Here is a 16307-nt window from a genome sequence, read left to right as displayed (position 1 = left end):
ATAGTAATTTTTATGGGCAGCATGGTGGTGTAGTGGTTAGCACTGTCGCCTCACAGCAAGAAGGTCCTGGGTTCGAGCCCAGCGGCCGGCGAGGGCCTTTCTATGTGGAGTTTGCATGCTCTCCCTGTGTCTGTGTGGGTTTCCTCCGGGTGCTCCGGTTTCCCCCACAGTCCAAAGGCATGCAGGTTAGGCTAATTGGTGGCTCTAAATTGACCGTAGGTGTGAATGTGAGCGTGAATGATTGTCTATGTGTTAGCCCTGCGATGACCTGGCGACTTGTCCAGGGTGTACCCCACCTTTTGCCCATAGTCAGCTGGGATAGGACAGGATAAGTGGCTATGGATGGATAGTAATTTTTATGATTAAAGTGATTTATATAGGTAGCGGTCTGAGTGAATGACCTTGACGTCCATAACGTCACAGCAGGAAGTCTATCGGTCTCATCGCCATTTCCGCTATACTAAAACATAGAGCTAACTGCAACTCCAATCCTCCATTTTGAGCTAATTTATCACCATGCCACGTAAATGTGCTGCTGCACCCGCCAGCAACATGACAGAAGGTGGATTTACATTACATTCATGGTCCAAGAATGTTAAAACTGCAAAGATTTGGACGGGTTTTGCGAGAAGTTCGCGGGCACATTGGACGCCTACAAAGTGGTCTCTCCTCTGCTCTGCACATTTTACTGAGGACTCGTACAAAACCTCTGATCTGTTGAGGATCGTTGGCTATAAGCCCGTATTGAAAGATGGTGCAATATCAACAATTAAAGAAAAAGAAAACTACAAGAAAAGGAAAGTATATATTTTCTTAACTTATTTTTTTAAAAAGCAAAGTTCAGTTGCACCAGTCCTCCTGGAGTGAGTCGAGGGTTGTTGCTAAAACCCGGGATGGAACGGGACGTGACATATCGCTTGGGCAGTGACCTCCCCGCGGCTGTTGCTAAAACCGGTGACGTCCCGTTCCGTCCCGGATTTTAGTAATTGCCTGAGCCGAGCAGTAATGGCGGAGTACTCCATATGGACAAAATAGAGAATAAGTAAACCAGCCGTCTTATTCCTAAACTAGATATTGCTGCCATCTCACCCTTACGTGGAAGAAGCGAATGAACGGAGAACTGAACGAACAACTTAAAGTCAGATTGTTTCAAAACAATCAGCCACAAGATCGGCCTTCAAGAAGCGAGAACACAGACGGGTAAGCTCCGACTCTCATTTGGATAAAAAAACAACACGTTGTTTACCTGTATTTAGATTAATACATGTAACTTGTATTGTGTGTTTAAGTTCCCGGTATAAGATTATTTAATTTGCTTCAGAGTGTGATTGTCTCAGTTCAGCTGATTATTTAATTAGCCTTTTACATTTTATCAGTGAAAATGCATGCATGTACATGTATGTTGCATAAGTTATAACGCCTATCCTGTTTTAATGAGAGTCAACCCACAATCAATGAAGTCAAATCAGTCTTAGTTGAGCAAGTTGGTAACGGGATTTCTTCCTTTCACCATACATTTTTATTTATATGACTTTGGTCTATAGCTCGGCGGCACGGTGGTGTAGTGGTTAGCACTGTCACCTCACAGCAAGAAGGTCCGGGTTCAAGCCCCGTGGCCGGCGAGGGCCTTTCTGTGTGGAGTTTGCATGTTCTCCCCGTGTCCGCGTGGGTTTCCTCTGGGTGCTCCGGTTTCCCCCACAGTCCAAAGACATGCAGGTTAGGTTAACTGGTGACTCTAAATTGACCGTAGGTGTGAATGTGAGTGTGAATGGTTGTCTGTGTCTATGTGTCGGCCCTGTGATGACCTGGCGACTTGTCCAGGGTGTACCCCGCCTTTCGCCCGCAGTCAGCTGGGATGGGCTCCAGCTTGCCTGCAACCCTGTAGAACAGGATGAAGCAGCTAGAGATGATGAGATGAGATGAGATGGTCTGTAGCTGTCAAAGGCCTCAGCCTTAAAACCGGTTACCACAGTGACATCACGCACTCAGGCATGGCTAGCTCAGCGGGGCAGCTCGAATGCCAACTTTGCGGTCGATTTTAACTCTCAAAAATATCGTTTTTTATTCCCATTTATGCAGCATACAAGAGTCAAGGATGGAGATACTATCCACTCAGAAATGTATTTAAAAATAAAGGTTCTGCGTATCTGCTTTAATCACAGTGAAATGTCTCCTCTGCATTTAACCCATCTGAAGCAGTGGACACACACATGCACACACAAGCGAGCAATGAGCGCGCGCACACACACACACACACACACACACACACACACATACATCCAGAGCAGTGGGCAGCTATGGTACAGTACCTGGGGAGCATTTGGGGGTTAGATGCCTTGCTCAAGGGCACTTCAGCCCAACCTTCAGGCCATGGCTACCCCATGTTAACCTAACCACATGTCTTTGTACCGTGGGGGAAACCGGAGCACCTGGAGGAAACCCACGCAGACACAAGGAGAACATGCAAACTCCACACAGAAAGGCTCTCATCGGCCACTGGACTTGAACCCAGAAACTTCCTGCTGTGAGGTGACAGTGCTAACCACTACACCACCGTGCCATCATGCTGCCCCTATTATAACAACAAAGGGGGGACTACATGTTAATGCCCATGATTTTGGAATGGGCACATATGGGTGTGTTGGTCGGGTGTCCACATACTTTTGGCCATATAGTGAAGCTAACAAAAAAAAGCTAACAAAACCTTTTCTGCAAATATGGAATGCCAGGCCCTCTCTTCAATGAATGTAGTTGAAAGTGATGCAGATAACCTAGTCCCATATAAGTAATAAACTACTCTGTGTGCTGCTGTTGTAATATCCTCCCCCCATGTTGATTATTTCCAGAAAACTTCACCATATCAACAACTACAATTAGTTAAATTAAAAACAATTAATCATTTACATTGAGTCTGCCATGCAGTCCCTGTGTAAGTCATTACCCTAAAAATAGTAATGTATTATAATGGGTTGTCAGAGCTGCTGTTATAGAAAATGAAACACCTTCTGACCAATCAGACTTGAGAATTCAACAACACTGTGGTATAATTAAAATTAGATAACAGAATTTATATACATACATTAGCCTCATAGCTCCAGGGCAAAACTTAAGAACCACTTCAGTCACCATATGCTTTGGCAAATTGACTGCATTTGAGGAATAAGGAGCATTATAGGTCAGGAGGTAATATATACAAATTAATTACAGCTTCTTGTTATTAAATATACTAGAAAGAGCTTCATAAACCAACAACTGGTTTTATTTGTTTTAATCCCTGAAAATAAAATTGTTTGCACTCATCTGTGCCTGTGTGCTGGTGTTCTGAAGAACAGATTGTGCTGTGTGCTTTTGCACAACACAGCACCTTCTCTAATGAGTTCATCTCTGCCCAAAGGAGTTGAGCAATTATTGGCTATTTGCTTCCTTGCTCCATTAAGTTGATGCATTATTTATGGAGAGAAGCCACACGCACACACACACACACACACAGAGAGAGAGGGAGAGAGAGAGAATAATGAAACATTATGAAATAAAAGGATGCCAAATATTTTTTCCTGTTTATGGAATGGTGACTTTTAAAGTTCTTCTTTATAAAAAATAATAACAGTAATAATTGAGCTGGGAATTAATGTGCTAAGATTTGTGTTTCAGGTGGAAATACAAGATACTCTCAGTTATAAAGTGGAACGGCTGTAGGAAGCCACATTTAACACATACGGTCCTCAAGTATTGGAACAGCAACGCCAATTGATTTGTTTTTGCTGTACATAGAAGACGTTAGGGCTTGACATCAAAAGATGAATTTGAGATGATAGAGCTTTCATTGCCTGATATTTATATCTAAATGTCTTAAATAACATGGTACCTTTGGTGGCAGACCACACATTTTTTTAGGTGAGCAAAAGTATAGGAACCAATAATCTTAAAGTAAAGTAAAATAACATCTAACATTTGGTTTCATATCCCTTTGCTTGTAATATCAACATCAAACCAGCAACCCACTGACATCACCAAACTCCTGCAATCTTCTTTTGTGATGCTCAATTGGGTTAAGGTCTGGTGATTGACTTGCCCAGTCTAAAACCTTCCACTTTTTCCCTGATGAAGTTCTTTGTTGTGTTTGTAGTGTGTTTTGGGTCATTATCTTGCTGTATGATGAATTTGGTTGGATACATTTCTCTGGCAGACAGAATGTTTCAGTTTGACTTCTGAATCGATTCTGCTGCTACCATCATGAGTTATATCATCAATAAAGATTTACGAACCCACTCCAGAAATAGCCATGCAAGCCCAAGCCATGACACTACCTCCACTGTGCTTGATCCATGAGCTTATGTGTTTTAAATCATAAACAGAGCCTTTATTTCTCCACAGTTGTGCCTTTCCAGAATTTTAGTACCGGAATTTTGTGTCTCATCTCTGTTTTTTTTTTTCCAGTTCAAATTTGGCCTTCTGATTCTTATTGCTGATGAGTGGTTTTCATCTTGTGATAAGACTTCTATATTTCTGCTTTCCAAGTCTTCTTTGAACAGTGGATTGTGGTATCTTCATCCCTGCCCTGAGGAGGCTGTTGGTGATGTCAGTGACTTTTTTTCTTCACAGCTCTCACAATGTTTCTATCATCACCTTCTGTTGTTTTCCTTGGCCGAGTTGTTCAGTGTCTGTTCTTAGTAAACCAGTGGCTTCTTTCTTTTTCAGGACTTTCCAAATTGTTGAATTGGCTATGCCCAATAGTTGTGCAATGACTTTGATTGAGTTTCCTTTTTTTCCCCCGCTTCAAAATGTGCTTTTCTCTCATAGACAGCTCTATGGTCTTCATGTTGCTTTATTGTTTTGACAACAAATTCAGTCTTCACAGGTGAAACCCAAGGATCAAACCAATTGTAGACATTCAGATCTATTTATTGTTTGAACAATCAATCAATGGGCACACCTGGGCAACAAAAAATACCTGTCAGTTTCATGATCCAATAATTTTGATCACTTGAAGAATGGTGGGTTCAAAAAAAGTGCCTTTTTGATCTGAAACTCAAATGTCTTCAGTCTATAGCAAAAACAAAATAATTTGCTTTGCCAATTCAATACTTTCAGAGGGGACTGTAACTGCAACTTTCAGGTGTAGCAGTGCCCATTACACCCACTACTTAATAATCTCATTCAGGCATGACCAATCCTTTCCCAGAAAAACAGAAAACTAACACCTTCAGAAGCACCAAAAGTGGCATGTTCCATTTTCAAAATATTTTAATTACTGTAATTCATCATTATGTAGCATGCAAGTGAATGAGGCAGGACACAAGTGATGGACATTGTATTAAGGGCAATCCATGAATTATAATGAGTGCCATAGCAGAGGTCAGAATACAGGCAGGCAGAGTGGAACAGGGATTTCCATAATGAAAATGAGAGAAACAGGAGAGGGTCAATACTAGGATGTATCTATTGTAGATAAACAGAATTCAGAACACAAGCAAAGAAAAGCAATAATAATGAAAACTTTCTATGGAAACAATGAACCACTGAAGTATACACAGACAGAGTAATCAATGAGCTAGGAGAGAACAGGTGTACACAATAGAGGTACAAATGAATAACAGGACAGGGATGGAGATAGGACTAAATCAGAAACCAAAACACAAACACATAGTTTTCATTATTATGGGAATTAGAGGTGACCTTCTGCTAGTGGGGCTTATCATGTCAATAGGCTAAGAAGGTAAGCCCAGACTTCTCCTAAAGGATCCCAGACATTCCCAAGACACATTTGAAACAAAGTTCTTCAGCACATCCTGGGTCTCCCTTGGGTCTCCGTCCAGTGGGACATGCCTGATAGAATTTTGCAGGCTCCAAGCAGGGGGCACCTTTATAGCTGGTCCTCTCAATTCAGAGGAACAGTGGCTCTACTCTGAAGCTTTCCCACATTGTTGAAGCGCTCACCCTATCACAGAGAGTAAGCCCAGCAACCCTGCAAAGGAACCTAATTTCTGCTGTTTGTACTGTTCTTTAGGACATGACCATAGGTGAAGACAGGTACACAGTTTGACCAATATTTGACCAAATGAAACCCAATATCACCTTGATTCTGTATTACATTGTCAAATCAGGTATCAGGTGCACCTTCTATACAGATTCTTCTTTTTTAACCTTCATTGCTATCTTTAGTGTATTGTACCCACTCTACCCAGAACATCAGTAGAAAGTGACCACCATAGGAGCACCTCAGACCAGATCTGGGAGAGCTCCACTCTCAGCACAGTGGTGACACTAATATGGTAGTGTGTGTGGCATATGAATAACTTGCACATGTTTTTAAATACCTCAGTGTCACCACTGGGTTGAAAAACAGGCCCCAACCAGCCAACAATATCTCCAACCAACAGCAGTCTTGTGCTCACCTGAGAATGAAATGCTCTATCTGGGAGGTACTGGACAAAAAGACATAAAAGGTGGCTGTGTCTGTGGTCTTCAGAGGTTTAGAAGAAGTTTGGATTATTACAGCACCACCCAGACGTAGGCGCATGAACATTGGGTTCCCTGGAGGTGACCGCAAGAGGTTTACATAGCCAGCTTTCTTCAATATAGATCTGGATTGCTGTCCACTGATCTCCCCTTGAGTTGGACTATGCCACTGGTTGCTGTCTTGAGGGATACACTGGCTGGTGAGACTGGGCCTGGTCTGATAGTAAAGCTCCACAACAGTTCCTCGTGAAGAAGGTCTGTTCTCCTTGCTGGATCTGGCACTCCTTGGGCTGAACCATGCTGGCTCAGGCCTTAACTGGGCCAAACAGAAGCCTCCATTTTCAGAAATAGAACAAGTGTCTCTGATCTCTTGTGATTTCCAGATGGCATGCGCTGTAACACATATGTACCCCTTGTCACTCTGCCCTGGACTGGCCCGACTTGACAAATCCATCATATCACCTATCTTGTTTGTTGCATAAAATAACAGTTGTATAATGGGGGATGCAGAACGCACCTGACGAGCCAGTGGGAAGGCTTTGACCCTGGGACCAGTGTTAATCAACTCTAGAGGGATAGCCTGTTCTACAGAAATGGGCCCAAAGCTGATGTTGATGGCTGGCTTCCCAGTGAGTCCAGTGATGATGAAGGGTTGTTTCTGTGACTGTTGGGTAAAGTTTCCCATTGATGCCTGACTGGTGTCTTTCAGAAAGAAATGATCTGCATTGATGATCTGGTAGGTCAGTTCTGGTGAAGAGTAGCGTAGGTCTTCTGATAGCTCTTCCACCTTTGTTCCTACAGGAGATCATGAATTAGGTTCAGCCAACAAATATTGTTTGATATTTCAGGGGATAAAATGATAGCACACATACAGTATGTAGGTAAATGCTGATGGACAGGTACATTTTTTGTACTCCAAGGTAGCAAAAATATAAAGGTGCTCACAAAGTTATAACAATGGTATTTAAGGTCAAATCATGCAAAGGTAATGTACATTTACTTTCCCAGCTGAAAGATTCTACTAAAGCTTCAAAGACATACTACTGAAGACACCATCCTGACAATTTAATACCTTTTTTGAATAACAATCTAAATGTTCAAAGTGCTAGTCATTTAACCTGTGTCTTCATGACTGAACATTTTCCACTTTGTGTGTTCTTCTCAGAAGAACATGGCTTTATAATGATTGAACTGAGAAACACAGCTGAGAAACACATGGGTATCTTGCTTGAATCTATAATTAAGATTTTAAAAAAGCAAAGGTCAGAATCATAAATAGTCTGTGACAGCTTGTCACAGTATTGACTGATAGGGCTAAAAAAATCTATACCTATTAATAACTCTGTGTTACTATTATTAAACTGTTATTGAGCCTTATAGCACAGTAAGGATGGTAACTAGAAAAGCTGCACATGCAGTTATCTGAACTGTTCCACTTTCTGTCATCAGTACCAGTCACTGAATGACTACTACTTTCAGCTTACATTAAGTTTTATCTTTTATATGGCTGTATGGGGACATGGCAGCGCTTACTGTTTATGAAAGACTTTATAGTGAGGTCTCTTAGGGACAATTTTGAAAATATTCACTTACTTTCATAATGAATTGTAACAAAACAAATGTTCAACTGTATAGTGTAATAAGGTCAATTATGTAGCCAGTGGCAGTTTTGCTTGCTAGATAACTTGATAGATCTGCATTGATGATATATTGTGGTTAATAAAGCCTAATTAGATATCCTTAGCTACATTTTTGTCTATTATTTTTTGCATTTTGCATCATCCTCTTTTCTTTTTTGTGTCCTTAAACTGGCTGCTTTTAATTACAGAAGCCAAACGTAGATGAGGCAAATGATAGTCAATAGCGTTGGAAGACCAGCAGGTTCTCTGAGGCGCAAGATTTGCCAGCCCATTGACGTCATCACAGTCAAAAACATGAGCAGGCTAAAATCATTCACAAAACAATCCAAGTCACCAGGATTTCTCCCAAATTTCCCAGTGGGCAATCCGGGCCTACACTGTTGTATTGCATGTGTGCCTTCTGAATCACTTTTGATGATGTGTTATGAATGTGAAGGTGAAACAGAGTTAAACAAGTGTTGCCAGGCAAAACAAACCTTGCCCGGCCTTTCCAGTGACCTTGACCTTCACTTTGATCCAATTACCCCCAAAATCTAATCAGGTAATCTACTGATCATTGCCCACCTACCCTGAAAATTTGAAGTCAATCGGTGCAACACACAAACAAACCGCACTGATTACAATACCTCGGCCTGCTTACTCCATCGTGGGCGAGGTAATAAATACACACCAGGGAGCTTTCACCAAAAGGGTGAAGAGGGTATTTCATGACATATAATCACTTGACATTACTGTCAGCAATAGGCTGTGTGAATCTGCAGTCTGTGAATCGACAGAAAGAAATCAACTTCACCCTCTACTTCATATCAGTCTGTATGGTATACTTAAGTCTGTTGGTGACTATCAGCTTTCATAAACCGTTTATACCAACTGGCCCTATAAATAGTATACACACAACTTAAGACTAGAGGAACTGGGAAACTGGAACTAGGTACTTTAAATAAGCATAGCTACTAGAAAAATGTCAAGAGGATTGGGTGGTAGTATGCAGGGGTTTTGAATTCATCATAAATATAAGCAAGTGTTTTATATGACCATCACTAAAATCCTAATTAACAGCAATTAAAACATGAAATATCTCATCTCATCTCATTATCTCTCGCCGCTTTATCCTGTTCTACAGGGTCGCAGTCAAGCTGGAGCCTATCCCAGCTGACTATGGGCAAAAGGCGGGGTACACCCTGGACAAGTTGCCAGGTCATCACAGGGCTGACACACAGACACAGACAACCATTCACACCTACGGTCAATTTAGAGTCACCAGTTAACCTAACCTGCATGTCTTTGGACTGTGGGGGAAACCAGAGCAAACCCACGCGGACAACATGCAAACTCCGCACAGAAAGGCCCTCGCCGGCCACAAACCCGGACCTTCTTGCTGTGAGGCGACAGCACTAACCACTACACCACCGTGCCGCCCTAACATGAAATATGTTTATGTAATATTCACAGTAAAGTCCAATGAAAGTTTACCTTTCAGTCCAGGAAGGAGGCATGTCCTCTGCGCCTGTTAAGCCCAGTTAAGAAGACCTGGCCTTTGTGCTTTCTGCTTTCAGAAATAGAGGCAGGCTTTGTGTCTTTCAGTCTCACTGAAAGAGGTATGGCCTTGTTGCATGGCAATCCCAGCAAGTAGTAAGCAAGTAAGTAAATAAATAAATAAATAAAAATAAAAAACAAAACTTTTTTTGTGTGGCCTGTTTGCGGCAAAGGTGGGTCAGCAGTTAAGGCTCAGGGTTACTGATCAGAAGGTCAGAGGTTCAAGTCCCAGCACTTCCAAACTGCCACTGTTGTGCCCTTGGGCAAGGCCCTTAACCCTCTCTGCTCCAGGGGCACCATATCATGGCTAGCCCTGCACTCAGACCCTAGTTTTCTAACAAGCTGGGATATGTATGAGGGGGAGAATTTTGCTGTAATGTATATGTGACAAAAACATCTTCTGTAAATAGCTAATTTATCCATCCATCCATTTTGGCATATCACTAAAGTGACGTGGCCGCTCTGACTGCTTCAGCCATTAAAGTCTCTAGGGAACATTACGGTAGTGGTTTTGCATTGCCTTCTACTGGATTATTATAGAGGTTTTCTCCTTTCAACCATTCACACTCACCTATGGACAATTTAGAGCCACCAATTAGCCTAACCTGCATGTCTTTGGACTGGGGGAAACCGGAGCACCCGGAGGAAACCCACATAGACACAGGGAGAACATGCAAACTCCACACAGAAAGGCCCCCCGTTGGCCGCTGAGCTTGAACCCAGAACTTTCTTGCTGCAGAACCTTATCACATGGTTAAAAAAAAAAAAACATTCACACAAACACCAGACACTCCCCAGAGCCTCACTCTGAAACTGTGAAAGAAGATTTTTCAAATGCAGCCCCCTCAGAGAGCAGGTGGAAAAGCAGTCATAAACGCTCTCATCAGGTGTTCACTGCCTCAAGACATGCAATATGGCAAATCCCTCCTTGAGCAGATACTTACCAGAGACACTGAGTTCATCTTGACACTTTGCGCTTCTTTGAAGTCGTATTGTTTTTTGTATTGTTTTTTTTTTTTCAAAAAGATGTTCCCATGTGTTGTACAAACCATGGGAACATATTACATATTGCTTTTCTGTCTTATTGTCATCACTTCTCAGAAAACTCCAAGTAGCAAAAATTGATTATCAGCATCATATACGAATGCAGATTATCAACTGTGCACTGATTTACAAAGGACAAATTTTAATATTTTTTTAGAATGTCGCAGGTTCCCTATTAATCTAATGTTATAGCATACATCAGAATTACAGTTACAGCAAAGAACCAAGATGTCCCTTTGGATAGATAATTACCATCAAGTCTTTATCAGTGCTAAACAGACAACTTGAATTTCCACTCTATTATTTAGGTTATCTCTAAACCAACACAGACGGGCACCTCAATGACATGCTGTTAATCCATTTGATGAACCGTTCTACTGGCTTCATATTGATTTTAATGCTGTGAGGTTAATAAATAAATCCCATCTCTAAGCTGGGGCTGGAAATCCCATGTGGACTCAAAGTAGGTTAATGGCTACAGCTGCAGGGCAGACATGCACTAACTAGTGCGTACAAGGTTGTCCGAGTATATTAGGCCAACAGTTGAACTCCAGCTGCATCTAATTATCACCATGATCAATGGCTAATCTTAGGTTTGTGTTGAATTACAATGCCATGAGTCAGAATCACAATTTTTTTACATTCCTATAGGATAAGACCAACAGTATAACACCAAACCACATGAATATACTGTCATATAGAACTAGAATACATGAAGCACTGTACCACTTTTACATTCAGAGAGTGTTGCAGGTTCACTACCAATACCTAGATGGTGTGTTAAAGAATCAAGTGGAAGAGGCAGAGCCATCATAGGCCGCTGCAGTTTGATGTCATCCTTACAAAAATATCTCCTGACAACTTTGTCACAGTGTTACAGTATTTCACAAGGTTTTAAAGCTAGGTCATTTTTAGCTTCTGAAATAATCTAAGATAACAATTTTAGGTGAGTGGAATGTTTTTTTGAATGTTATGGTTCTAGGACTGGGGTAGCACAAGCTAGTGCATACTTAGTGCCAGTCCCAAGCCTGGATAGATTGGGGAGTGTTGTGTCAGGAAGGGCATCTGGGCATATGCGGAACAGATCTGCTGTGGGAACTCTGAATGTACGGGAGCAGCCGATAAAAGAAGAACATGGTTCTAAGAACATTTGTTTCCAAAAATGTTCAAACTAGCAAGTTCTCTGGGTGCTCTTAAAATATATTGACATAATAATAATTTACAAACATTTTTTTCAGGATTTACACATCATTTATAAAGATTATTGGTGTCTTTTACATATTGTTTATAAATATGTGCATGAGGGGTTTTTATGAAAAGTTTCAAACCTTTTGTTCAAAATATTTTTGTCAGAATATTTTTGCATAATGTTTATAAATGTGTTCACAAGGAAGTTTTTACAAAACATTTAAAGCTTTTTCTCAAATTTGTTTTTTTTTATTTTTTCATATTTTCATGCAAAAATGATAAACATTTTGACAATGCTTACAAATGTTTTGGAGGTCATTTTTTTTAACTTTTAGAAGCAATTTAAAGGTTTTTACATAACATTTATGTACTTGTTTTGACAAAGAATTTACATACTGCTTATAAACATCTGTTGAGGTTTTTGTAATGTTTATAAATATGATTTAACATAATCTTTATGTAACAAACATTTTTTAGAAGGTACTGAAATAAATTAGTGGAGGGACATTGAAATTCCACAAAGGGGTTTCAGTTATAACTTTCTGTTATTGTTAAACGAGCTGTTGGTTGTTGGACTTCCATGTTAAACATGGACCAAGCCAAATATCAGTTTATTTCCACTTTGACAGTTTCTACATTTGTGAAATTTCTGCAAAATATGAAGATCCATCTGATTCAATCTCCATCATAACATGACAGCCCAGTGGATTTGAGTTGCCTTTCAGTAGTGATATACGGAAATGCAAGTTTAGGTTCAGCAGGGAACAGGGGAAAGAAATGAACTGTGTCCCTTAATATAGAGGTTCCCAAATACAGGTAGCTAAATAAAAACCTGTTTAGTTATTGAAGAAGTGCAACCTTTTATATGGTTTGTTTTATAATGCCTTAATTTGAATATGTACTGTAGAATGTTAATACTACTAACAATCTGTTCTTTTATTTAAATATATTATTATTATTATTATTATTATTATTATTATTATTATTATTATTATTATTATTGTTGTTGTTGTTGTTGTTGTTGTTGTTGCATAAAGCAAGCTGTATAAGACATTTCTAAATGGCAAAAGCAAATAAATAAAACATGCAAAAATGGTGCAATCAAGTCAATATCAATCAATAAAGGAAACTCTTACCTTTTATGATTGTAGCAAGATACATGGCCATGGTGATTTGCAGCAGCATCATAAGTAATAACTCTGTGCTTAACATCACTAAAACTCCAAATACACACTCTGTTCTCAAATCTACAAGTTTTATCAATTAAATGCAGTCACTATGAAGTTCATTGGCTCGTAAAACCCAACTAGGCCATTGTGCAGATGGAGGACAATCCAATGCGCTTCACTCTTATTCCTGTGGAGCAAAACGTCCTGTTTCAGGATTACCCCTTTAGGCTGAACGCCGCAGTGGAGTCACATGATCTGAAGCTAATAGAAGAGAAATGTACTGTAATACAACATCAACAGCAATAATAATAATAATAATAATAATAATAATAATAATAATTATTATTATTATTATTATTATACAAAAATACATTTGCTTTTTTTTCTTTTCATTGCGTTTACAGTTGATACTATTTTACAGAATTGATAATGTTCCATTTCATAGATAATTTTTGTTAAATATCTACAGTGGTGTTTGAAAGTTTGTGAAGCCTTTAGAATTTTCTATATTTCTGCATAAATATGACCTAAAACATCATCAGATTTTCACACAAGTCCTAAAAGTAGATAAAGAGAACCCAGTTAAACAAATGAGACAAAAATATTATACTTGGTCATTTATTTATTGAGGAAAATGATCCAATATTACTGTGAAACTTGGAGCAGGTGGGTGGAGCACAGAAGTATGGCAGGCCAGAACTGAGGTTCCAAAAACTCTTTATTGTGACACTTTTCAGTGTTACACTCTCCCAGACACTCAGACACACACACATCAGTCATCTGGTTGGGGAGAGAGCTCCAGTCCTCCGCTCTCTCCCTTCTTATATAGGGCTTGGTCACTGGGGAAGACACACAAACACAGGTTAATTGACATCAGGTGCAGTGATTCTGCCACTTACCTTCCCTGACTCCGCCCTCCGGTCACAGACCAATGCTTGACCACGCCCCCGCTGCCACAATTACATATCTGTGAGTGGCAAAAGTTTGTGAACCTTTGCTTTCAGTATCTGGTGTGACCACCTTGTGCAGCAATAACTGCAACTAAACGTTTCCAATAACTGTTGATCAGTCCTGCACACCAGCTTGGAGGAATTTTAGCCCATTCCTCCATACAGAACAGCTTCAACTCTGGGATGTTGGTGGGTTTCCTCACATGAACTGCTTGCTTCAGGTCCTTCCACAACATTTCGATTGGATTAAAGTCAGGACTTTGACTTGGCCATTCCAAAACATTAACTTTATTCTTCTTTAACCATTCTTTGGTAGAACGACTTGTGTGCTTAGGGTCGTTGTCTTGCTGCATGACCCACCTTCTCTTGAGATTCAGTTCATGGACAGATGTCCTGACATTTTCTTTTAGAATTCACTGGTATAATTCAGAATTCATTGTTCCATCAATGATGGCAAGCTGTCCTGGCCAAGATGCAGCAAAACAGGCCCAAACCATGATACTACCACCACCATGTTTCACAGATGGGATAAGGTTCTTAGGCTGGAATGCAGTGTTTTTCTTTCTCCAAACATAACGCTTCTGATTTAAACCAAAAAGTTCTATTTTGGTCTCATCCATCCACAAGACATTTTTCCAATAGCCTTCTGGCTTGTCCACATGATCTTTAGCAAACTGCAGATGAGCAGCAATGTTCTTTTTGGAGAGCAGTGGCTTTCTCTTTGCGACCCTGCCATGCACACCATTGTTGTTCAGTGTTCTCCTAATGGTGGGCTCATGAACATTAATATTAGCCAATGTGAGAGAGGCCTTCAGTTGCTTAGAAGTTACCCTGGGGTCCTTTGTGACCTCACTGACTATTACACGCCTTGCTCTTGGAGTGATCTTTGTTGGTCGACCACTCCTGGGGAGGGTAACAATGGTCTTGAATTTCCTCCATTTGTACACAATCTGTCTGACTGTGGATTGGTGGAGTCCAAAGTCTTTAGTGATGGTTTTGCAACCTTTTCCAGCCTGATGAGCATCATCAACACTTTTTCTGAGGTCCTCAAAAATCTTCTTTGTTCATGCCACGATACACTTCCACAAACATGTGTTGTGAAGATCAGAATTTGATAGATCTCTGTTCTTTAAATAAAACAGGGTGCCCACTCACACCTGCTTGTCATCCCATTGATTGAAAACACTTGACTCTAATTTCACCTTCAAATTAACTGCTAATCCTAGAGGTTCACATACTTTTGCCACTCACAGATATGTAATATTGGATCATTTTCCTCAGTAAATAAATGACCAACTATAATATTTTTGTCTCATTTGTTTAACTGGGTTCTCTTTATCTACTTTTAGGACTTATGTGAAAATCCGATGTTGTTTTAGGTCATGTTTATGCAGAAATATAGACAATTCTAAAGGGTTCACAAACTTCAAGCACCACTGTAGATGCTTTAATAACATAATAATGAACTTTATTTATATAGCAGCTTTCATACATTGAAAATTGTATAAAATTGTATTTGCAATATAAACAGGAAAATAGGAAAACAATCATGAAATAAATAATAGCAGTGACAGAAAGAAAACAGAATAACATTACATAAAATATATGAATAAATAAAGAAATAATAAAAACATTAAATAAAATGCTGGCAAGAGAAATGTAGGGTGACATCAGAAGTGGGGCAGCTTTTGTTACATCTCATAATATATGCATAAAATTTCAAAAATGTTAATTAATGTATCTAATGTATCCTCCCCAAACCTATTTTGGTACAAACTGGTTTAAAACTATTTCAGGACCTTTTTCCCCCCTTTCCCAGATTACACAAAAGTGGGATATTACATTTTATTTTGATCATTTATTATTAATTGTTGCATATTATTTTGCACAGTGGAAACATTTTCACAGATCTTGCGTTCACTAAATGATGTTTGATGCATTTTATAAATCCACATTATCATTTCCAGTACTCCTGGTGAATGCTATTAAATTATATGAAATAAATTCCCATTTTATTTCCATTCTTTCTTTATATGTGGATCACTGAAATAATAGAAAATAAGAGATTACCAGAAAATTATTTAGTGGTGGTTTTATGTTTTGCTTCTCTGTGAGCATCACCACAATTCACTTACAGACTCTTTAATCTACTATAAACCCTAATTATACAGTAAGTACATAGACCTGCATTAATAGCACATTAATAACATATTTCAGATCATAAAATGAAATTAAATCTAATTGTCATGTTCAGGGACCATAATCTTTTCTTTTATTTAATCATCTGGCTTTCTGAACAAAAGTAGATGATTTAAAAAAAA

General features: G+C 39.5%; 1 protein-coding gene across 1 annotated transcript in view; it reads right to left on the bottom strand.

Annotated features, from left to right (window-relative positions):
• Positions 1 to 13034, bottom strand: part of si:dkey-1d7.3 (transmembrane protein 132D) — a 105427-nt gene extending 92393 nt beyond the window's left edge. The window contains exons 1-2 of the mRNA XM_060934875.1: positions 13004 to 13034; positions 6396 to 7254 (exon numbers count right to left, since the gene is read on the bottom strand). Coding sequence (XP_060790858.1) covers positions 6396 to 7254; positions 13004 to 13034 — 890 coding nt within the window. The remainder of the gene's footprint in view (positions 1 to 6395; positions 7255 to 13003) is intronic.
• Positions 13035 to 16307: the final 3273 nt, after the last annotated feature.

This window comes from Neoarius graeffei, chromosome 12 (genome assembly GCF_027579695.1).
Source record: "Neoarius graeffei isolate fNeoGra1 chromosome 12, fNeoGra1.pri, whole genome shotgun sequence".
NCBI classification, from domain to species: Eukaryota; Metazoa; Chordata; class Actinopteri; order Siluriformes; family Ariidae; genus Neoarius; species Neoarius graeffei.
Note: the sequence above shows the minus strand (reverse complement) of the source record. Positions and strands in the feature narration are given on the sequence as shown.